Genomic DNA, 15,398 nt, shown 5'->3' on the forward strand with positions numbered 1-15,398 from the left:
TTGCCTGCATGGCAATTTCTGGCCGACATGTGAAGTGAGTCTTGGCTAGGTCACTAAAGCTAGACATGGTACGTTTGCTTCGTTACATCTCTATTCTTGGCAGTAGACAAGGCTCGTAGCTCAATAATAATGGTAAAACCGAAACGGTTGTTGAAAACCCAAAGAACGCAATCCACCTCCTGTGGGGTTTATTTCAGAAACCCCGCTAAATTGGGTAGTTGATAGCCACCAATCGATCCACGGTCAGGATCCTTCAGACAGGGGCGAATGACTGCTTTGGCAGCGGGTAACTGACGAATGTTAATTAGACCGACTGAGACCGTTTGTACGTCATAAATTACTCACTTTGGCCCCATCTGCTGAATCCCCAGTTGAGCGAGCCAATGCCCCATATCCACTGAGGTTTTGAGGGATTCTTGCTGCACAATTCCGGCAAGAAGTCCTCCCGCAAAAGCGTCTCTGAAGTCCATTACAAATTTGGTTAGCTTCGGCGCGACATTTTGGTTCGGGGTTTACATGGTCGGTCAAACGATCTTTGAGCTTTACTTACCCGGCCCCGGTAGTGTCGATAATCTCCGCTGCAGAAATCTTGCGAACAGGGATCTCCTCATGACCCGGAGTTCCTGAAACTGCAACGATCGTTGGAGAAGATCCTTGAGTTATCAAGACTACCCGAGGTCTGTTTGCATTTGCCTTTGGGAGATTGGCGAGATGACCGGCAATGGTAGGAATATCCTCAGTCTTGCACTATGTCAGCTTGATGGGAACTACTATCTGAGACCCAAGGTGCGACGTTACCTCTAGACCATGCGACTGTGCCCATGCCAGGGCCTCACTCTCATTGCCGACGAGATAGTCCCAGTAAGGCTCGGTCTTATCTAGGGCATCTTTGAACGCAATTGGAATAAAAGGGGCAGATAGTGACATCACATAGATCTGGCGAAGCTCTTAGCCATCGAATATGACTTGTGGAAGAAAAAAATCCTCGAATAGAGCGTACCTTATTCTTGGCTGCAGCCTCTTCCGCCAAAGCCAAAGCGGCCTCCGGGCAGACGGTTAAATGGTAGCCACCAACAAAGTAGATTTGTGATGACTCTACCAAGCTCCAGATGTCGGGCTGCTTGAGATGCTCCAACTTGTAATGATTGGCGGCGCCGAGCTCAGTGCAAAGGCTTCGGTTCTTGTCGGTGATAACAACACCGCAGCGACCTGTGGGATGAGCTTTATCGACAAGGTATTCCGCACGAACGCCTGCCTTTTGGCATGATTCTCGAAGAGTGTCGGCGTAGGTATCATCTCCCACACAACCAAGGTAGACAACGCTACCACTTGGAAGAATGTACTAGAGTAAAGTGTTAGCTACTGTGGTTGGGCTGCCAAGACGAGGGACTGGGATGAGGGGCAGCATGCCTGGGCGCCTCTGGCAGTGTTCTGCGCTCCACCACCAGCGGTGGTTTCCGCAGCAAAGTTATTGATCAGGTCATCAAAGAGACCTTGGTGTGAGGGCTCGGCCAGAATGGCGTCATTGGCCTTGAGTCCATATTTCTTGAGGAGTTCCTGATTGCTTTTGTCGAGTTAGCAGAGCTCGTGACAATTGATCCTAGAGCCGTCCAATGTCGTCGTACCCAAATGCTTGAACATCTAGTTGGAAGGGTCAGCTAGGTTCAATTGACAGGATCGGAAAGTAATAGTACCAAGCAAAGGATTTTCCAAACACAGCAAAGTAGGCATTTTGTCGACTTGTTGATGGTATGGTGAAGAAGACGCAAAGAGGGGAAGTCCCGGCGGGTTGCCTGATTGTCACCATCGACTAGGGGACTTTCTCGTCACACCGCCCGGCGATATTTTTCTCGGACTGTCAGCTTGTATACACTGTCTGGCCAGTCAATATCCAATAGCGCTAGAGAGAAAAAAGATCGGATTATTGAATCCTTTGAAAAGTTACGGTAATTAACAGGCGGTTTACTATGCAATGTAGAGAGGTAAGATTGATCTGGTAAACAGGATACACATAGTACTGTTAGGTGCCACAGTGGGGACTAGACCGCCACCTGGCCAGACAGTGGAGGTTGACTAACGAGTTATTCGTTGGTTTATTTTTAATTTTACATTAAAAGTTATTTCACGTGCATCTTGCACGTTATTTCGTAAGCAGAAGACCTTGGAAACTACGCACTACGGACCCGACTCTGGAGCTAGAGGAACAGGATCAATGCATAGGATCGATCGGAGTCTCCAGGGTGCGACATGATTGTTCACTAACTATGTTCCAAACTCAATTATCCAACATCTGCCCCTTTGTCAACAATCCTGTTTGGACTTTGCGGGGCCATTCTGCCATCGAAGCAAGGTGCGAAAATGCATGATTCGTGCTTGATTCAGGTTCCACACTCCCTCTCGGACATAAATGTCAGACTCAATTCTGCCAAGTAAACCCCGAGTGTCTTCATCCGACACAACCATGACGGATCCTTTGAATGGGCGGGTACCCTCGCTGACATGCTTTTCGAACAAAGGACCTGCATACCGGGTCAATCCAATGAACAGGGGTGAGTAGTCCAAAAAAGGTAGTGGGTCAGGTAGTGGGCCAGGTAGTGGATTATGTGTGGAGCAGTGGAGGTGTCCACTTACCAGCCCATGTCACATAACCCTCTTGGTGCAATCGAACAAAGTTGGGCGAATGTTGGGGCCGGATGGCGATTCGATGCATGAGCTTTCAGCTCATTAGTACTAATTCCCTTTCTTGGAACGGGGTGTAGAGAATCCACAACTCACGACTCCAGGGTTGTCAGGTATGATGGCCAGAAGCTCCCTCGGACTGGCTGCGGGTTGATCCGTGGGCCCACTTAGTGCCTGCGCATGAGTCCCTTGGCCAGAATACCGGCGCAGCCACCATGCTGATGGGCGCGACGCCTCGATCTTGGGGGTCTTTGGTCTCATTTCACTTCTCGCGGCAGAGTTCCTTGATCTGAACAGAGCTCGGAGGCATGCCAAAATATAGGGCCAATTTGTGTAATATGACCGATGAAGAGAGTGGATACCCTCACTTTTCTATAAGTGAGTCCTGTCAGATGCGACGCTGACGACGAGGCTGCGAGGCTGTTTGTACAGTTGTAGATCTCGTTCGGGGGAGATCAATCTCCGACGGAGAAGCGCGCTTGGCATCATATTGCAGATGTCACCATCGATCAAAGTCCGATTATTTGAGGCGCGGCGGAATTCGCGAATCGCTGTCTCGCCTGACGATGAATCCCTGTAATACAGCTGATGGTATATTTCTGGATGTTGGGTGCAAGGCTGAGGCTATTATATGCCGATCACAAGATGATTGATACCCGTAATAAACATTCGTCTGCCGTCCGTTAGATGAGCATCGTCTTGGTATGGGCGACTACATAGTTTTGCAAATTTCACGGTTGATGCTGTGAGGAAACATAGGTCTCGTCTCACGAAGCAATTGAGTGATGTCTGAAGAGAAAAATAAATAGAGTGGATTGTACCGTATATAGATCTATTTGATCGGTCCTTGATTGGAATAGACACGAGGCTGTTAATCGCTCGCTCTCGATGAACATGTTTTCAGGGGCAACAGCACGCGTAGCGTTACGCGCTCGAACAAGGAGCACACTTCGTCTCCCTACTAAAATGTCCATGAGAAAGCTCCACGAATTGTTTGTATAACTCCATCTTTACCTTTGTGTCAATTGCTAATCCATAATACAGCTTCGTTGTAGTCCGGGACCGACCAGGTGCAAGCAGGGAGAACATTCATTTTGACCTACAGCCCCCTTTTTATACATTCGCGGGCGAGATTCTCAACGCTGCTGCCCCTATGGGCCCAGGCTCTGATACCACAATTCTCGGGAATGCCTTTGCATGTGTGGCTCGCGATGAGAATGAAGTTCGAACTAAAATGAAGGACTCACAATACTACAAACAGGTATAGTCAGGCACATTACTCCTGTCGGACTTGGGAGACTGACGGCTTTGATTAGGGCATATGGGAGCTTTCTACCGTCGAGATTTCACCTCTAGAGACTGTACATCCAGGGAAGCCTCCATTGTAATTGAGCTGCAATGTGTCGCGTTTTGTAATTACACGTAAAAAAAATGTCCTAGATGCGAATGCCTTGTCTATAAATTTTTGAAGATTTTGTCCAAGTCCTGCAAAGTACGCGAGAGTTGACCCTCTCTCCATTCTGTTCATAGCACTTTATTTGAATTCCCCTCCGACGATGATTTAGATGAAGCCGTGGTCACATTTTTCGAAGAATATTAAATTCTAATTGCTCGAGCGGCCTTACTCTTGAGCCTTTCGACGGAAAACTCGCACCCATTCCGTAATCATGAACGATCAGGAAGATAACGCCGAAAGCGAGATTCTTCGGCGTCAGATACAGACCTCACACTTCGAAGCTTCGCCATTTGAGGTGTTCCGGTACTATACTGCCATCGATTTCACCATTGTTAGCATAAGTGCATTCGCCGCCTTGCTTGCTGGATCTACGCGTATCTTACCAAGTGTACGTGGAGGCGCACCATTTGCGTGAGCATGTTTGCTGATTTTTTTCTGCCAGATTGTGTTCAGTCAACTTGCCGATACATTTTCTCAAATTGAAAATGGCACATTCGAGGAAAAGTCGGCAAGCAAAACGATTCAAGTCAAGGCACTGTACTTCGTTTACATCGCAATTGGCGCTTTTGTTTGTCAATTTCTCTCCCGGTTTGGATTCATCTTCACCGGCGAGCGGGTTACCCATCGAATCCAGAATGCTTATCTGGAGTCAGTCTTGCGGCAGAATATGGCATTCTTTGATGACAGGGGCTCGGGAGAGCTCGCCATGCAGCTAACAGCTGATACCGAGAAGATGCAACAGGCACTCTCCGAGAAGTTGGCGATGATGATTAGCGCTCTTGGGACACTCGCTGCCACTTTGATTCTCAGCTTCGTCTTGTACTGGAAGTTGACACTGATCCTCCTCTGGTCACTCGTCTTCGGCGCGCTCATCTACTTTGCCGGTAAAAGAGTGGGGAAGAAATTCACTGCAGACGGACGCAGTGCGGAATCCGCTGGAAATTCCATGGCCGAAGAAGCAATTAGCGCCATTCGAACAACCGCTTCCCTCGGGCTCGAAGACTTGATCTCGGAGCGATTCCACAAATACCTGGACCTCATGTCCAAGAATGGACTATTCATGAAAAGCTTTACGGGCCTGCTCCTTGGCTGTGCCGTTGGTGCTGGATACATTAATTTTGCATTGGCTTTCTGGCAAGGCACTCGATTTTTTGTCTCAAAGGAAGCGTCCTTTATAGATGTTGTGACTATCGCCCTGGCCACCAAAACGGCAACTTTCTCCATTTTAGGGGTCAGTGGGAATGTGGACGCGTTCGTATCCGCCATTGCTGTATCCCGCCAGCTTTTCTCTGTTATTCATCGCACATCGCCTATTGACTCCGCTTCGGCCACTGGTCTCACTCTTGACAATGTAAAGGGTGAAATAGAGTTTCGGAACGTCAAGCACATTTACCCTGCTCGTCCTGAAAAGGCTATATTCAACGACTTGAACATCCGTATCGAGGCCGGGCAAACTGTTGGCATCGTCGGTCTTTCTGGCTCTGGAAAGAGCACCATAGTCCATCTTTTGGAAAGATTCTATGAAATAGCACAAGGTTGGATTTTGCTTGACGGGCAGGACATCAAGTCGCTGAACGTAGCATGGTTACGAAGTCAGATATGTCTTGTTGATCAGGAGCCTTTCCTGTTTGATGGCTCTATCAAGAACAACATCCTAGATGGTCTGCCTAGGACCACTCTACAGCAGATAAGCAACGAGGATAAGAATGATCTGGTTGAGACTGCGGCAAAAGCTGCTTGTGCTCACGATTTTATCATGAGGCTTCCACTGGGCTACGACAACTGGGTGGGAACGAATGGTTTGAGTCTTTCCGGAGGGCAGAAACAAAGAATTGCAATTGCGCGCGCTTTGATTTCTACGGCGAAAATTTTGATTTTGGACGAGGCAACGGCGGCGTTGGATACAGAGACTGAACGAAGTATCCAGCAGGAGCTGAAGAAGCAAAAAATCAACCGCTCACAGCACCGCACGACTCTTATCATCACTCATCGGCTCTCCACTGTCGAAGAAGTGGACAATATCCTCGTTTTCATGGAAGGCAAAGTCATTGAGCAGGGTACCCATTCATCTCTGATGACCGCTAAGGGCTCATACTACCATCTGGTTGAAATGCAAAAGTCTGAAAGCGCTTCTGCGAGCCCAAAAGAAAAACAGATTGCTTGGACTGAGAAGGAGAGTGATAATATCGAGGACAGATCAACTAAGATTTTGGATCAAAAGATTCAGGAAGATTCTCCCTCCAAGGAGGGTGAAAAGTCTCTGGATTCGCGGGTCTCGCGGCTGAGATTCATTGCTTCCCTCAGCAGGCGGGAATTCCCTGTGATATTGGGTGGCATAGTTTCTTCTCTGATCGCGGGCTGCGAGGAGCCTGTTGCTGCCATTCTATTTGGTGAATGCGTGGAAATTCTTTCAAGAGGGATAAAGACAGGAGATGATGACACGCAATCGAAGGTCAACTTCTGGTCCTTGATGTTCCTTGTTTTGGCTCTGGTTCAATGCTTTGCATTTTGCCTACAAGGGGCCGCATTTGCATACTGTTCCGAGAAACTTTTACACACTGCTCGATATCGAGTTCTCCGTGCCATCCTCAAGCAGAATATTGCGTTCTTCGACAGCAAAGATCATTCTGCGGGCAGCTTGATCTCATTCCTTGCGACCGAGACCACCCACCTGGCCGGAATCAGCGGGGCCACATTCGGAACGGTCTTAATATCTCTGTCCACACTCGTTGCTGCTTTGATTGTGAGTTGCATATACGGCTGGAAACTCGCCCTGGTTTGTGCATCTTTGGTTCCAGTCATTTTTGCCGGTGGCTTCTACGGAGTCAGAATCGCGGGGAGTCATCAGGCGAAGACTGCACATCTCTTTAGCTCTGCGTCAAGCTTTGCGAACAACAGCTTGTCCGGAATACGCACAGTTACAGCCCTCAATCGACAGAAGCAAATTCTTTCCACATTTGGTACCTACCACCGCGATGCACAAGAGAAAAGCCTTGGAATGAACACAACCACCTCCCTCTTCTTTGCCTTGTCGCAATCTGTACTGTACTGTTGCATGGCCCTCGGGTGCTGGTATGGAGGAACGTTGATCACATCACGAGATTACACTCTTTTCCAGTTCACAGTGGTCTATTCCACTGTTCTTTTAAGTTCTCTTTCCGCCGGCATCGTCTTCTCATACGCCCCTGACTTTGGACGGGCTTTTCAAGCAGCCTCCAAGTTGCAGGATTTACTTGAAAAACAATCTACAATCGACTACACTTCAAATGATGGGTTGCGCTTGGTTGATCCTCGCGGTGAGATTGAGTTTCAGAATGTCTCTTTTTCCTATCCGAGCTCGCCCGAAAAAGAGATTCTTTCGAACTTCTCGTTAAAGATTCCCTCACAACAGCATATCGCCTTTGTTGGTGAAACTGGCTGCGGAAAGACGACAATTTTTTCATTGCTGGAGCGTTTCTACGACACTGATTCTGGGCAAATTTTGATTGATGGAGTTCCAATAAAGGACTTGAATGTCCGAGACTACAGAAGATTAATAGGCTTGGTCACCCAGGAACCGGTCTTGTTCAGCGGCACCATACAAGAAAACTTACTATGTGGTCAGGATGACGTTCCGGATGGGGTGCTTGAGAAAGTTTGTCGAGAGGCCAATATCTACGACTTCATTCAATCATTACCGTTAGTTGAATGACCTTCTGTTCTATTTTGCTTACTATTGACATATTGATCGTCTAACTTTTATCTAGTTCGGGCTTCTCCACGGTCGTCGGTACGCGCGGGGTGATGCTCAGTGGTGGCCAAAAGCAGCGTTTGGCCCTTGCACGAGCCTTGATTCGCAACCCAAGAATTCTCTTGCTTGATGAAGCTACGTCGGCCGTTGATGCCCAGTCCGAAATGCTTATCAAGAACGCCATTGATGTAGCCGTTGCGGGACGAACTACGATCACCATCACGCACCGCCTGTCGACCATCAGGAATGCCGACAAGATCTGCGTGCTCGAGCGTGGAAAGATCATTGAAGCCGGCACTCACGTTGAATTGATCGAAAAGAGAGGCCGGTATTGGAAATTTCATGAAAATACAAACTAAGTCGCCGGCCATCATGGCGGTGGCATAGAGCAGCGCCAGAAGGAAAGTGCCACAAGAGGGCAATTACTACAGCCTTAACAATACAAAATTCAGGAGGAATGCATGGAGGTAATTGTTTCGAAATTAAAAGGAGACATATCCCTCGCATTGCAATGAACTAGGATTGAGTGTGGACGTTTATAGAGATACCTACGGTTTTGAAAGAATCAATGAACGATCAAGATATGAAATGTCCTTAAGCATTAAGTTCGACTTAGATAGGCTAATGAATCAAGGAAAAGTCCACAAGAAGGTACACGGACAAATCTTCTTCCTAGGGCTTCTTCTTTCTTCTTCTTTGTTGGAAACTTTCGCGATAATTCAAATTTCAAGCGTAAATTTCGTAACACGAAAGGCCCCAGTACGGAGCGCAGACTGTCTCTCTTGGCTAATTGGGAAAGCTCCGTCTCTGTCTATTTTTTTTCTCTTGTGTCAATAGTTTCTAGACGGATGAAGTGGAGCTTTTGCCAAGGACAGTTTTCCCACTTCCTGCGATGTAACGACAGTCTGACAGACGGAGAAAATAGTATTGACATCCATTTGCAGTTTTCTTTCCGGAGAAGAAATGGCTCTAGGGCTTCTGACATGCAGACCAGGTCCCATCACACTTTCAGGGGTCAGCCTGCTGGTCCTGGAGTGGGAAGTCCCGTAAGACGGCGGCGACGATCAGCCGTCGCTTGGCATTTCTGCCGGGAGGAGCGGAGATCGACACCCCACTAGTGCACCATCAGCCACCTCGCATGCCAGAGGTCGGTGGTACGGTGGATCAAGAATCTATGGGTTTGTTAGAAGCTTCTCACAGCCTGTCAGGAAAACGGTCCTGAAGAAAACAGCTATGGCTTGAAGATGACCGGAGTGAAACCTCTCCGTCTCCACCACATGCTTGCAGCACGCAATCACCAACGGGCTAGGATTATATCAAGGAAAGAGGTTGCCAAGCATCTGAAATTGAACCCTCATTAGACGAGCGAAAGCCCACGACAGGGCTGGCAGGTTACACGCGCCTTTTTCCAACATCTCTTTTCATTCACCCTCCTTCCCCAATCCCTCGATCTGCACACCTCGTTCCACCCTTGATGGCCCAGAAGCAAACGGAATTGGGAGCTCCCGAGACTACTGAAGTCTCGTCAGCGGCGGTGCCAGACCCTCCAGATGGAGGTGCGGCCGCATGGACCCAGGCTGTGATGGGGCACCTTGTGTCGTTCAATACCTGGGGCTACATCGCCAGCTTTGGTGTATTCCAAGCTTACTATCAATCTGAGCTTGGCGTCTCACCTTCCGCAATTTCTTGGGTGGGATCGGTGCAAGTCTTTCTCATTTTCTTTGTGGGGACTTTCTCTGGCCGGGCATTAGATGCCGGCCTTTTCCGCCAGACATTCTATGCCGGGGTGGTATTACAGCTGCTGGGGGTCTTCATGACATCCCTTGCGACACGTTATTGGCAGCTTTTTCTCGCGCAGGGGATCTGCACCGGCCTTGGAAGTGGCCTGCAGTTTTGTCCCGTAATGGGACTGGTGGCTACCTACTTCTCCAGCCGCAGAGTCTTCGCCTTAGCATTTAGCCTTGTCGGCAGCGGCACGGGTGGTATGCTGTTCCCCGGACTGGTCAAAGCCCTGATACCGACGATCGGATTCGCATGGACAGTTCGGGTGCTAGGCTTCGTCATGCTGGCCACGAGCGTTCCAGCCATCTTGCTGCTCCGGCCACGGCTGCCCCCGCGTAGATCGGGACCTTTGGTGGACTGGATCGCCTTCAAAGAACCCACCTACGTCCTCTTCATTCTTGGCATGTTTCTGAACTTTTGGGGTTTGTATTTTGCCTTCTACTACGTGGGGGCCTTCGGGCGCACGAATGTCGGCTTGACCTATTCGGACTCGACAAATCTGATTATTGTGACAAATGGCGCAGGCATCCTGGGCCGCCTGATCCCTGCCTACCTTGCCGATCGTTACTTTGGTCCTCTCAACACGATTATACCGTTAACCTTGGGAGCAAGTCTGATGATGTTCTGCTGGTCGGCGGTGTACTCGGCAGCGGGTCTTTATTCCTTTGCCGTCCTGTATGGTATTTTCTCCAATGGTGTTCAAGGCCTCTGGCCTTCAACCCTTTCCAGCCTGACTCCAGATTTGAGCAAAACGGGCGTCCGCATTGGCATGGGTTTCACCGTGGTCAGCTTTGCTTGCTTAACGGGTCCTCCACTTGGCGGCGCTCTTATTGCAAGAGCTCATGGTTACATTGGCGCGCAGATTTGGGGCGGATTGACGTTTCTTCTGGGCGCCGTCATCCTCGTCTTTGCCCGATTCCTGAAGACTGGAACAACTATGAAGGCCAAGATTTAAGGAAATAAGCCCGCATTACTCCTTGGGGCTCTTCTCGCACGCAAGTCAGGCCGAAAGCAGCCAATGATGGAAAGCTCGTTCATTTCTTTTCGAAATCTTTTGTGTTTCATTGCCCTTGTACTATTGCTGGATTAATCACAATGGAGAGGAGCCTATACAGCCAATACTAGGGAGAGGTATATAGATCCATTGGCAAAAAAAGTTGTTAATAATTACGTGTGATGAATCAGAGCTGCTTTGTCTTTTAAAAGGATGAAGTATCTATCATGGCAGTCTTTTTGGTGATTTCAGGCCTGGATTATATCATGAATTTAAAAAAACAGTGCGTTGGCTCAGCCCTGTTGCGAGGCCACAAGAAGATTATTCAATAAAGCAGCGATGGTCAAACTACCAAGCCTTGGCACGTACTTGGAAGCAACCTCGAGAATATCCGAGTCGAAGTTCTAGATCAAATTGTTATTGCCTTACAAAACGAATCACCAAATAACTTGTACGTACCTTGTCTGAGGAAACATTGATGCAGATAGCTCCATGTTGAACCCATCTCTTGTCCACCTTGAATAAGGCGTTCGGGACTGCTGAGACTATGACATTGGACACCTTCACAGCATCCTCCAATGTCCAGCCAGCAACTATCTCTTGAGAGATTCCGGTTTTCCATTGAGATTCGACTCGCTGGAAAATGCGAACATCTTCAAGATCGACGCTGTAAACTTGAGCGCCTTGACTTGCCAACAAGTCAGCAAGTGGTTTTCCCACCACTTCCGAGCGATTGATAATGCAGATTGTCTGATTTCTCAACTGGGTGGCCTCCGGGACGGACTGGTCGTAGATTCCTATCCATTGTAGTATCATTGAAACGGCCATTGCTGTACACGGTACCGGTGAGGGGATAAAGCGACCATGCCTTAGCCCGTTTGCCTGACCGGATGAACGTTGTTTGTGCTGACGATTGAGGCCCTCAACATCTTTTGATTGGGTGACGAGACCTCTGAGGTCAACATCTCGATCATCTCCAAAAATAGGATAATAGACGATGATGCCGTTGACATGATGATTTGTGTTCAGGGCTTTGATGTACGTTGCCACGTTAGAAGGAGATACGCGAATAAGACAGTACTCGATGCCACTGGATACCATTAGCAACGAGCACATATTACTGTATAGAGAACCTCGATCACCCACACTTGTCGACAAATTTCACGAGTCCATTCCACATATTTGCTTGAGCCGGTATCATCGCTGGCCAGAACACCGGCGAGAAGAACTTTCTGAGAGGATTTTCGCACCCTCCCTGAGAGTTCGACATACATGTCCTTTGCCATGTCTTCGGGTGACAAAACCTCACCGTAAGCAGAATCCATGATGATGTGCTAAATAGATACAAAGTGCGTCCAATATGTGATGAGAGAATCTACACTTGGAATGTACCTTTTCACGAGGACGAAAGACATCATTTATAAAGCGGAACAGCCAGGGCTGCTGAAATCAATTAATCTGAACTTCTGAAACCGCAAGCTCTTTTCGGAAGCATTGATTGTATCCTTACATGGCCTATTACCGTGGAAGGCAAATGAATCGTCTCAAAGCCTGCCGAAACCGCAGTAGATAGGTACATGAGAGATCTTCGGTGCATCTCACCAATTATTATCCTCAGATGATCCTTCGAGGGGAAAATTTGAAATAAACACAGGATCTACGACGTACCGTGGCAATTAGATTTTGTTTTATGTAATATAGTTTGTAAACCTGATCAAAACATAGTCGCCGAACGTTGTTCTAGACTACTTAAATTGACAGACTACGTGATAGAACTAAGCACTAAATGTATTTGGCAATGCACCTCAAACCTTGACGCATTTCTTTGATTAGATTACGAAGTTCAATATTGTGATGCCTGCAAACAACGTCAGCGCTAGTGTGAGATCTTCGCCATCAGAGAGAATCCTTTGCAAGATGCGCTATACTTTAACAGGGATGTTAACGCCACGTATTGCATCCGCATGTTTTGTGTAGATGATGAGATTCCAATTGGTATTTGCTCATCCCCGTTACACTTCACCACAGCGCCACTTCCATGCATACCCGCATCCCTTTTGGCATGGAGTGCAGGATTAGTAGATGGCACTACATCGATGACGGATGAATAGGGCCAAAATGAGGCCTTTATGAGCTTCAGACAACCTTGGCAGACAGTACTGGGCCTTGGCTCTGCAAGTGTGCATCGGAGACTTTCTTCAAGCTGATTTTGTGCCAATTACGATTTTTTATCTCGTAACGCGAGCTTTCCTTGGCCAATTTCAGTTTATAACTTCGGGTCCTGGATATAAAAGCGCTGATTTGGACCCTGCCATGTTATATAAAATAACAATTATCAGATCTCTTCTTATTCAAAATGGCTCCAATCCAACCGCAGACCTTGTTTTCTTCAACGTCTGACGTTGCCATAGTTGGGGGCGGTGCAAGTGCTCTTGCAATTCTTCTTCAATTGATTGAGAGGTGCAAACATGAAACTTTCTTTAGCAAAATCGTTGTGCTTGAGAAGAGTGAGCTTCCTGGTCCAGGGCTTGCATATTCAACCTCATGTGAGGGTACCATCCTGAACATGCACACCGACACTATGGGGCTGTACCATGACAGACCCAAGCATTTCACCCAATGGCGAACCAGCATGAAAGGGGGGCAATTTCCTCCTCGGGAGGAATATGGACAGTACCTCCAAGCTACTTGGTCTCAAGCCATTGAGGAAGCCCAGCAAGTTGGGTTAGAGGTTTCTGTCATCCACGAAGAGGTCGAAGATATCGAGCGATTGGATGACAGTATTTTTGAATTAAAAGTCAAAGGTGGAAACCGACTTGTCTCACAGGCTGTTATTCTTTGCCTAGGCAATTTCACATCAGTCCGCAATCTTCATCTTATGGACCTCCCTGGCTTCTTCCCAAGTCCATGGCCGTTGTCAAAATTGAAAGCCATTCCGAGTGATTCCGCCGTCCTGATTGTGGGCTCTCGATTATCTGCAGTTGACGCAGCTACTTTCCTCCACGATAATGGCCACCGAGGCACGATCACTTTGATGTCACGCAGTGGTTGCTTGCCAAAAGTCCAAGGGTACAATGAACCCTATCCTCGTCGTTATGTGCTGCACGATCTCGCGGAACAGACCGAGTCCGATCCGAACGAGGCTCTACTACAGATCATGCGTGGCTTGATGGATGAGCTCTCACAGGCAACTGATGGTGACTGGAGTTGGCTTATCGATGATACATCACCGATGAAGCAGCTCCAATATGATATCCATGCCGCACAGACAGGTCAAGTCCAATGGCAAGCAGTCTTACGAAGTACAGCGCCGGTCATTGAGCGATATTGGAAATGCCTCTCACCAGGAAGTCAAGAGCTCTTCATGAAGGACTTCTATAGTATGTGGATGAGGTTCCGCCATGCAATGCCCTTGCACAATGCACGAAAGATACTCCAGATGATGAAGAGCTCGCAGCTGCGAGTTGTTCGTGGAGAGTCTGTGCATTGGGATGGCCGCTTTAGAGCAGATACTTCAGATGGCATTATTGAAGTCGGTCATGTTATCGAAGCAACCGGACAGGAATGTCGTCTCAATCACATCCGCTCCCGGCTCATCCAGTCAGCACTCAAAAAAAACTTGATCAAGTCACATCCTCGTGGCGGCATTGTCGTTGACTTTGATGACTTGAGTGTGGCACCAGGGCTTTACGCTATCGGCTCGCTCACCCGTGGGACACATTTCTACGTGAGTGCGATCGACCGCATTGCGGCACATGCGGCTCGAATTTCCTACTCCTTGACGAAACAACCTTGTGCACGATCATTGCATGTGGCAATCTTCTGCGGATCGGATCTGTTCTCTCAACTTATGATGAGCGAGTTGGTTCCAAATCTCCTCGCTGACGGCCATGTTCCCTTCATATACCTGCCCAAGCACAGGGCCAGTGCTAGTGCTGTTCCGTTTGAACTTCGAGAACTAGCCTTCTTCGAACGAGAATTGCTACAGCAATATGTCCGGCCGTATTTTCAGGGAAGAAATCCCACCGGTGCTACACATCAGACAATTGACCAAATCCGAAATACGTACGGAATTCTCGTTGAAGACGTGCCCAACATCAACAAAATTTCCTTTATTGAAACACTCGCAAAACACCACATCAACGTTGGTCTATCAATCCGATGCTATCAGCGGTTCAAAACGGATATCATTCGGTACTTTTCCCAGCCCCGACGCCTGCTCAACCTTCATCCTGGGACTCTGCCTGCTTACCGTGGCGTGATGACAACGGTTCGAGCCATGAAGAATAAAGAAACGCATTTTGGATATTCTCTCCATGACATTGACGAGAATTGGGATGCGGGAGATGTCATCGAAATTCGCAAGCATCCCATCGACTATTCCAAGTCAATGCTTGCCTACATGGGAGACGTGTATGGTATCGGGGTGCAGATGGCGCGAGATGCAGTCGACAAGATTGCCAGGTGCAGGGAGATGCCAAAGACACCACAGGATGCCGAGACTAGTGGCTATTACACATTTCCAACGTCTGAAGAACTGCAGGATATCCGAGAGAGCGGCATACGCTTGGTGGATGCTGACCAGATCGTTAGTATTGTGGCTGAATCTTTCGCGTCGCCTGGTGAACAAGTGAAATTTCGCGAGTATATTCAACTCGTTGTGCAGGACTGGTACAGCCGGAATGGCGTTCAAAGTTGTTGATAAAAGTTTGTTCATAGTCTCACTTCATTAGCCTAACTTTTTCGTTTTATCTTCA

General features: G+C 48.1%; 7 protein-coding genes across 7 annotated transcripts; 4 read left to right on the forward strand and 3 right to left on the reverse strand.

The window, feature by feature from the left end:
• Window positions 1-253: 253 nt before the first annotated feature.
• N7473_002627 (Adenosine kinase) lies at window positions 254-1,731 on the reverse strand (the record flags this gene model as incomplete). The annotated part of the gene is made up of 8 exons (XM_057148567.1): window positions 254-290; window positions 346-459; window positions 551-741; window positions 799-936; window positions 1,001-1,342; window positions 1,411-1,564; window positions 1,626-1,641; window positions 1,695-1,731. The coding sequence occupies 8 exons, from the start codon at window positions 1,729-1,731 to the stop codon at window positions 254-256; spliced, it is 1,029 nt and encodes a 342-aa protein (XP_057012221.1).
• An 868-nt stretch (window positions 1,732-2,599) lies between these two features.
• Window positions 2,600-2,940, reverse strand: N7473_002628 (uncharacterized protein; the record flags this gene model as incomplete). Its single annotated transcript, XM_057148568.1, has 2 exons — window positions 2,600-2,713; window positions 2,776-2,940. 2 exons carry the CDS (start codon window positions 2,938-2,940, stop codon window positions 2,600-2,602), a joined length of 279 nt encoding a protein of 92 aa, XP_057012222.1.
• Window positions 2,941-3,294: 354 nt separating this feature from the next.
• Window positions 3,295-4,067, forward strand: N7473_002629 (uncharacterized protein; the record flags this gene model as incomplete). Its single annotated transcript, XM_057148569.1, has 3 exons — window positions 3,295-3,671; window positions 3,724-3,940; window positions 3,996-4,067. Exons 1-3 carry the CDS (start codon window positions 3,568-3,570, stop codon window positions 4,065-4,067), a joined length of 393 nt encoding a protein of 130 aa, XP_057012223.1. The 5' UTR covers window positions 3,295-3,567.
• A 279-nt stretch (window positions 4,068-4,346) lies between these two features.
• N7473_002630 (ABC transporter ATP-binding protein) lies at window positions 4,347-8,454 on the forward strand (the record flags this gene model as incomplete). The annotated part of the gene is made up of 3 exons (XM_057148570.1): window positions 4,347-4,523; window positions 4,578-7,813; window positions 7,882-8,454. 3 exons carry the CDS (start codon window positions 4,347-4,349, stop codon window positions 8,222-8,224), a joined length of 3,756 nt encoding a protein of 1,251 aa, XP_057012224.1. The 3' UTR covers window positions 8,225-8,454.
• An 885-nt stretch (window positions 8,455-9,339) lies between these two features.
• On the forward strand, window positions 9,340-10,602 carry N7473_002631 (uncharacterized protein; the record flags this gene model as incomplete). The annotated part of the gene is made up of 1 exon (XM_057148571.1): window positions 9,340-10,602. The coding sequence occupies one exon, from the start codon at window positions 9,340-9,342 to the stop codon at window positions 10,600-10,602; it is 1,263 nt and encodes a 420-aa protein (XP_057012225.1).
• Window positions 10,603-10,934: 332 nt separating this feature from the next.
• Window positions 10,935-11,966, reverse strand: N7473_002632 (bifunctional methylenetetrahydrofolate dehydrogenase/methenyltetrahydrofolate cyclohydrolase; the record flags this gene model as incomplete). Its single annotated transcript, XM_057148572.1, has 3 exons — window positions 10,935-11,045; window positions 11,101-11,731; window positions 11,788-11,966. 3 exons carry the CDS (start codon window positions 11,964-11,966, stop codon window positions 10,935-10,937), a joined length of 921 nt encoding a protein of 306 aa, XP_057012226.1.
• A 1,031-nt stretch (window positions 11,967-12,997) lies between these two features.
• Window positions 12,998-15,343, forward strand: N7473_002633 (uncharacterized protein; the record flags this gene model as incomplete). Its single annotated transcript, XM_057148573.1, has 1 exon — window positions 12,998-15,343. The coding sequence occupies one exon, from the start codon at window positions 12,998-13,000 to the stop codon at window positions 15,341-15,343; it is 2,346 nt and encodes a 781-aa protein (XP_057012227.1).
• Between the last annotated feature and the right edge of the window lie 55 nt (window positions 15,344-15,398).

This window comes from Penicillium subrubescens (assembly GCF_028828155.1).
Source record: "Penicillium subrubescens strain IBT 31985 chromosome Unknown utg000002l_segment0_segment0, whole genome shotgun sequence".
NCBI lineage: Eukaryota > Fungi > Ascomycota > Eurotiomycetes > Eurotiales > Aspergillaceae > Penicillium > Penicillium subrubescens.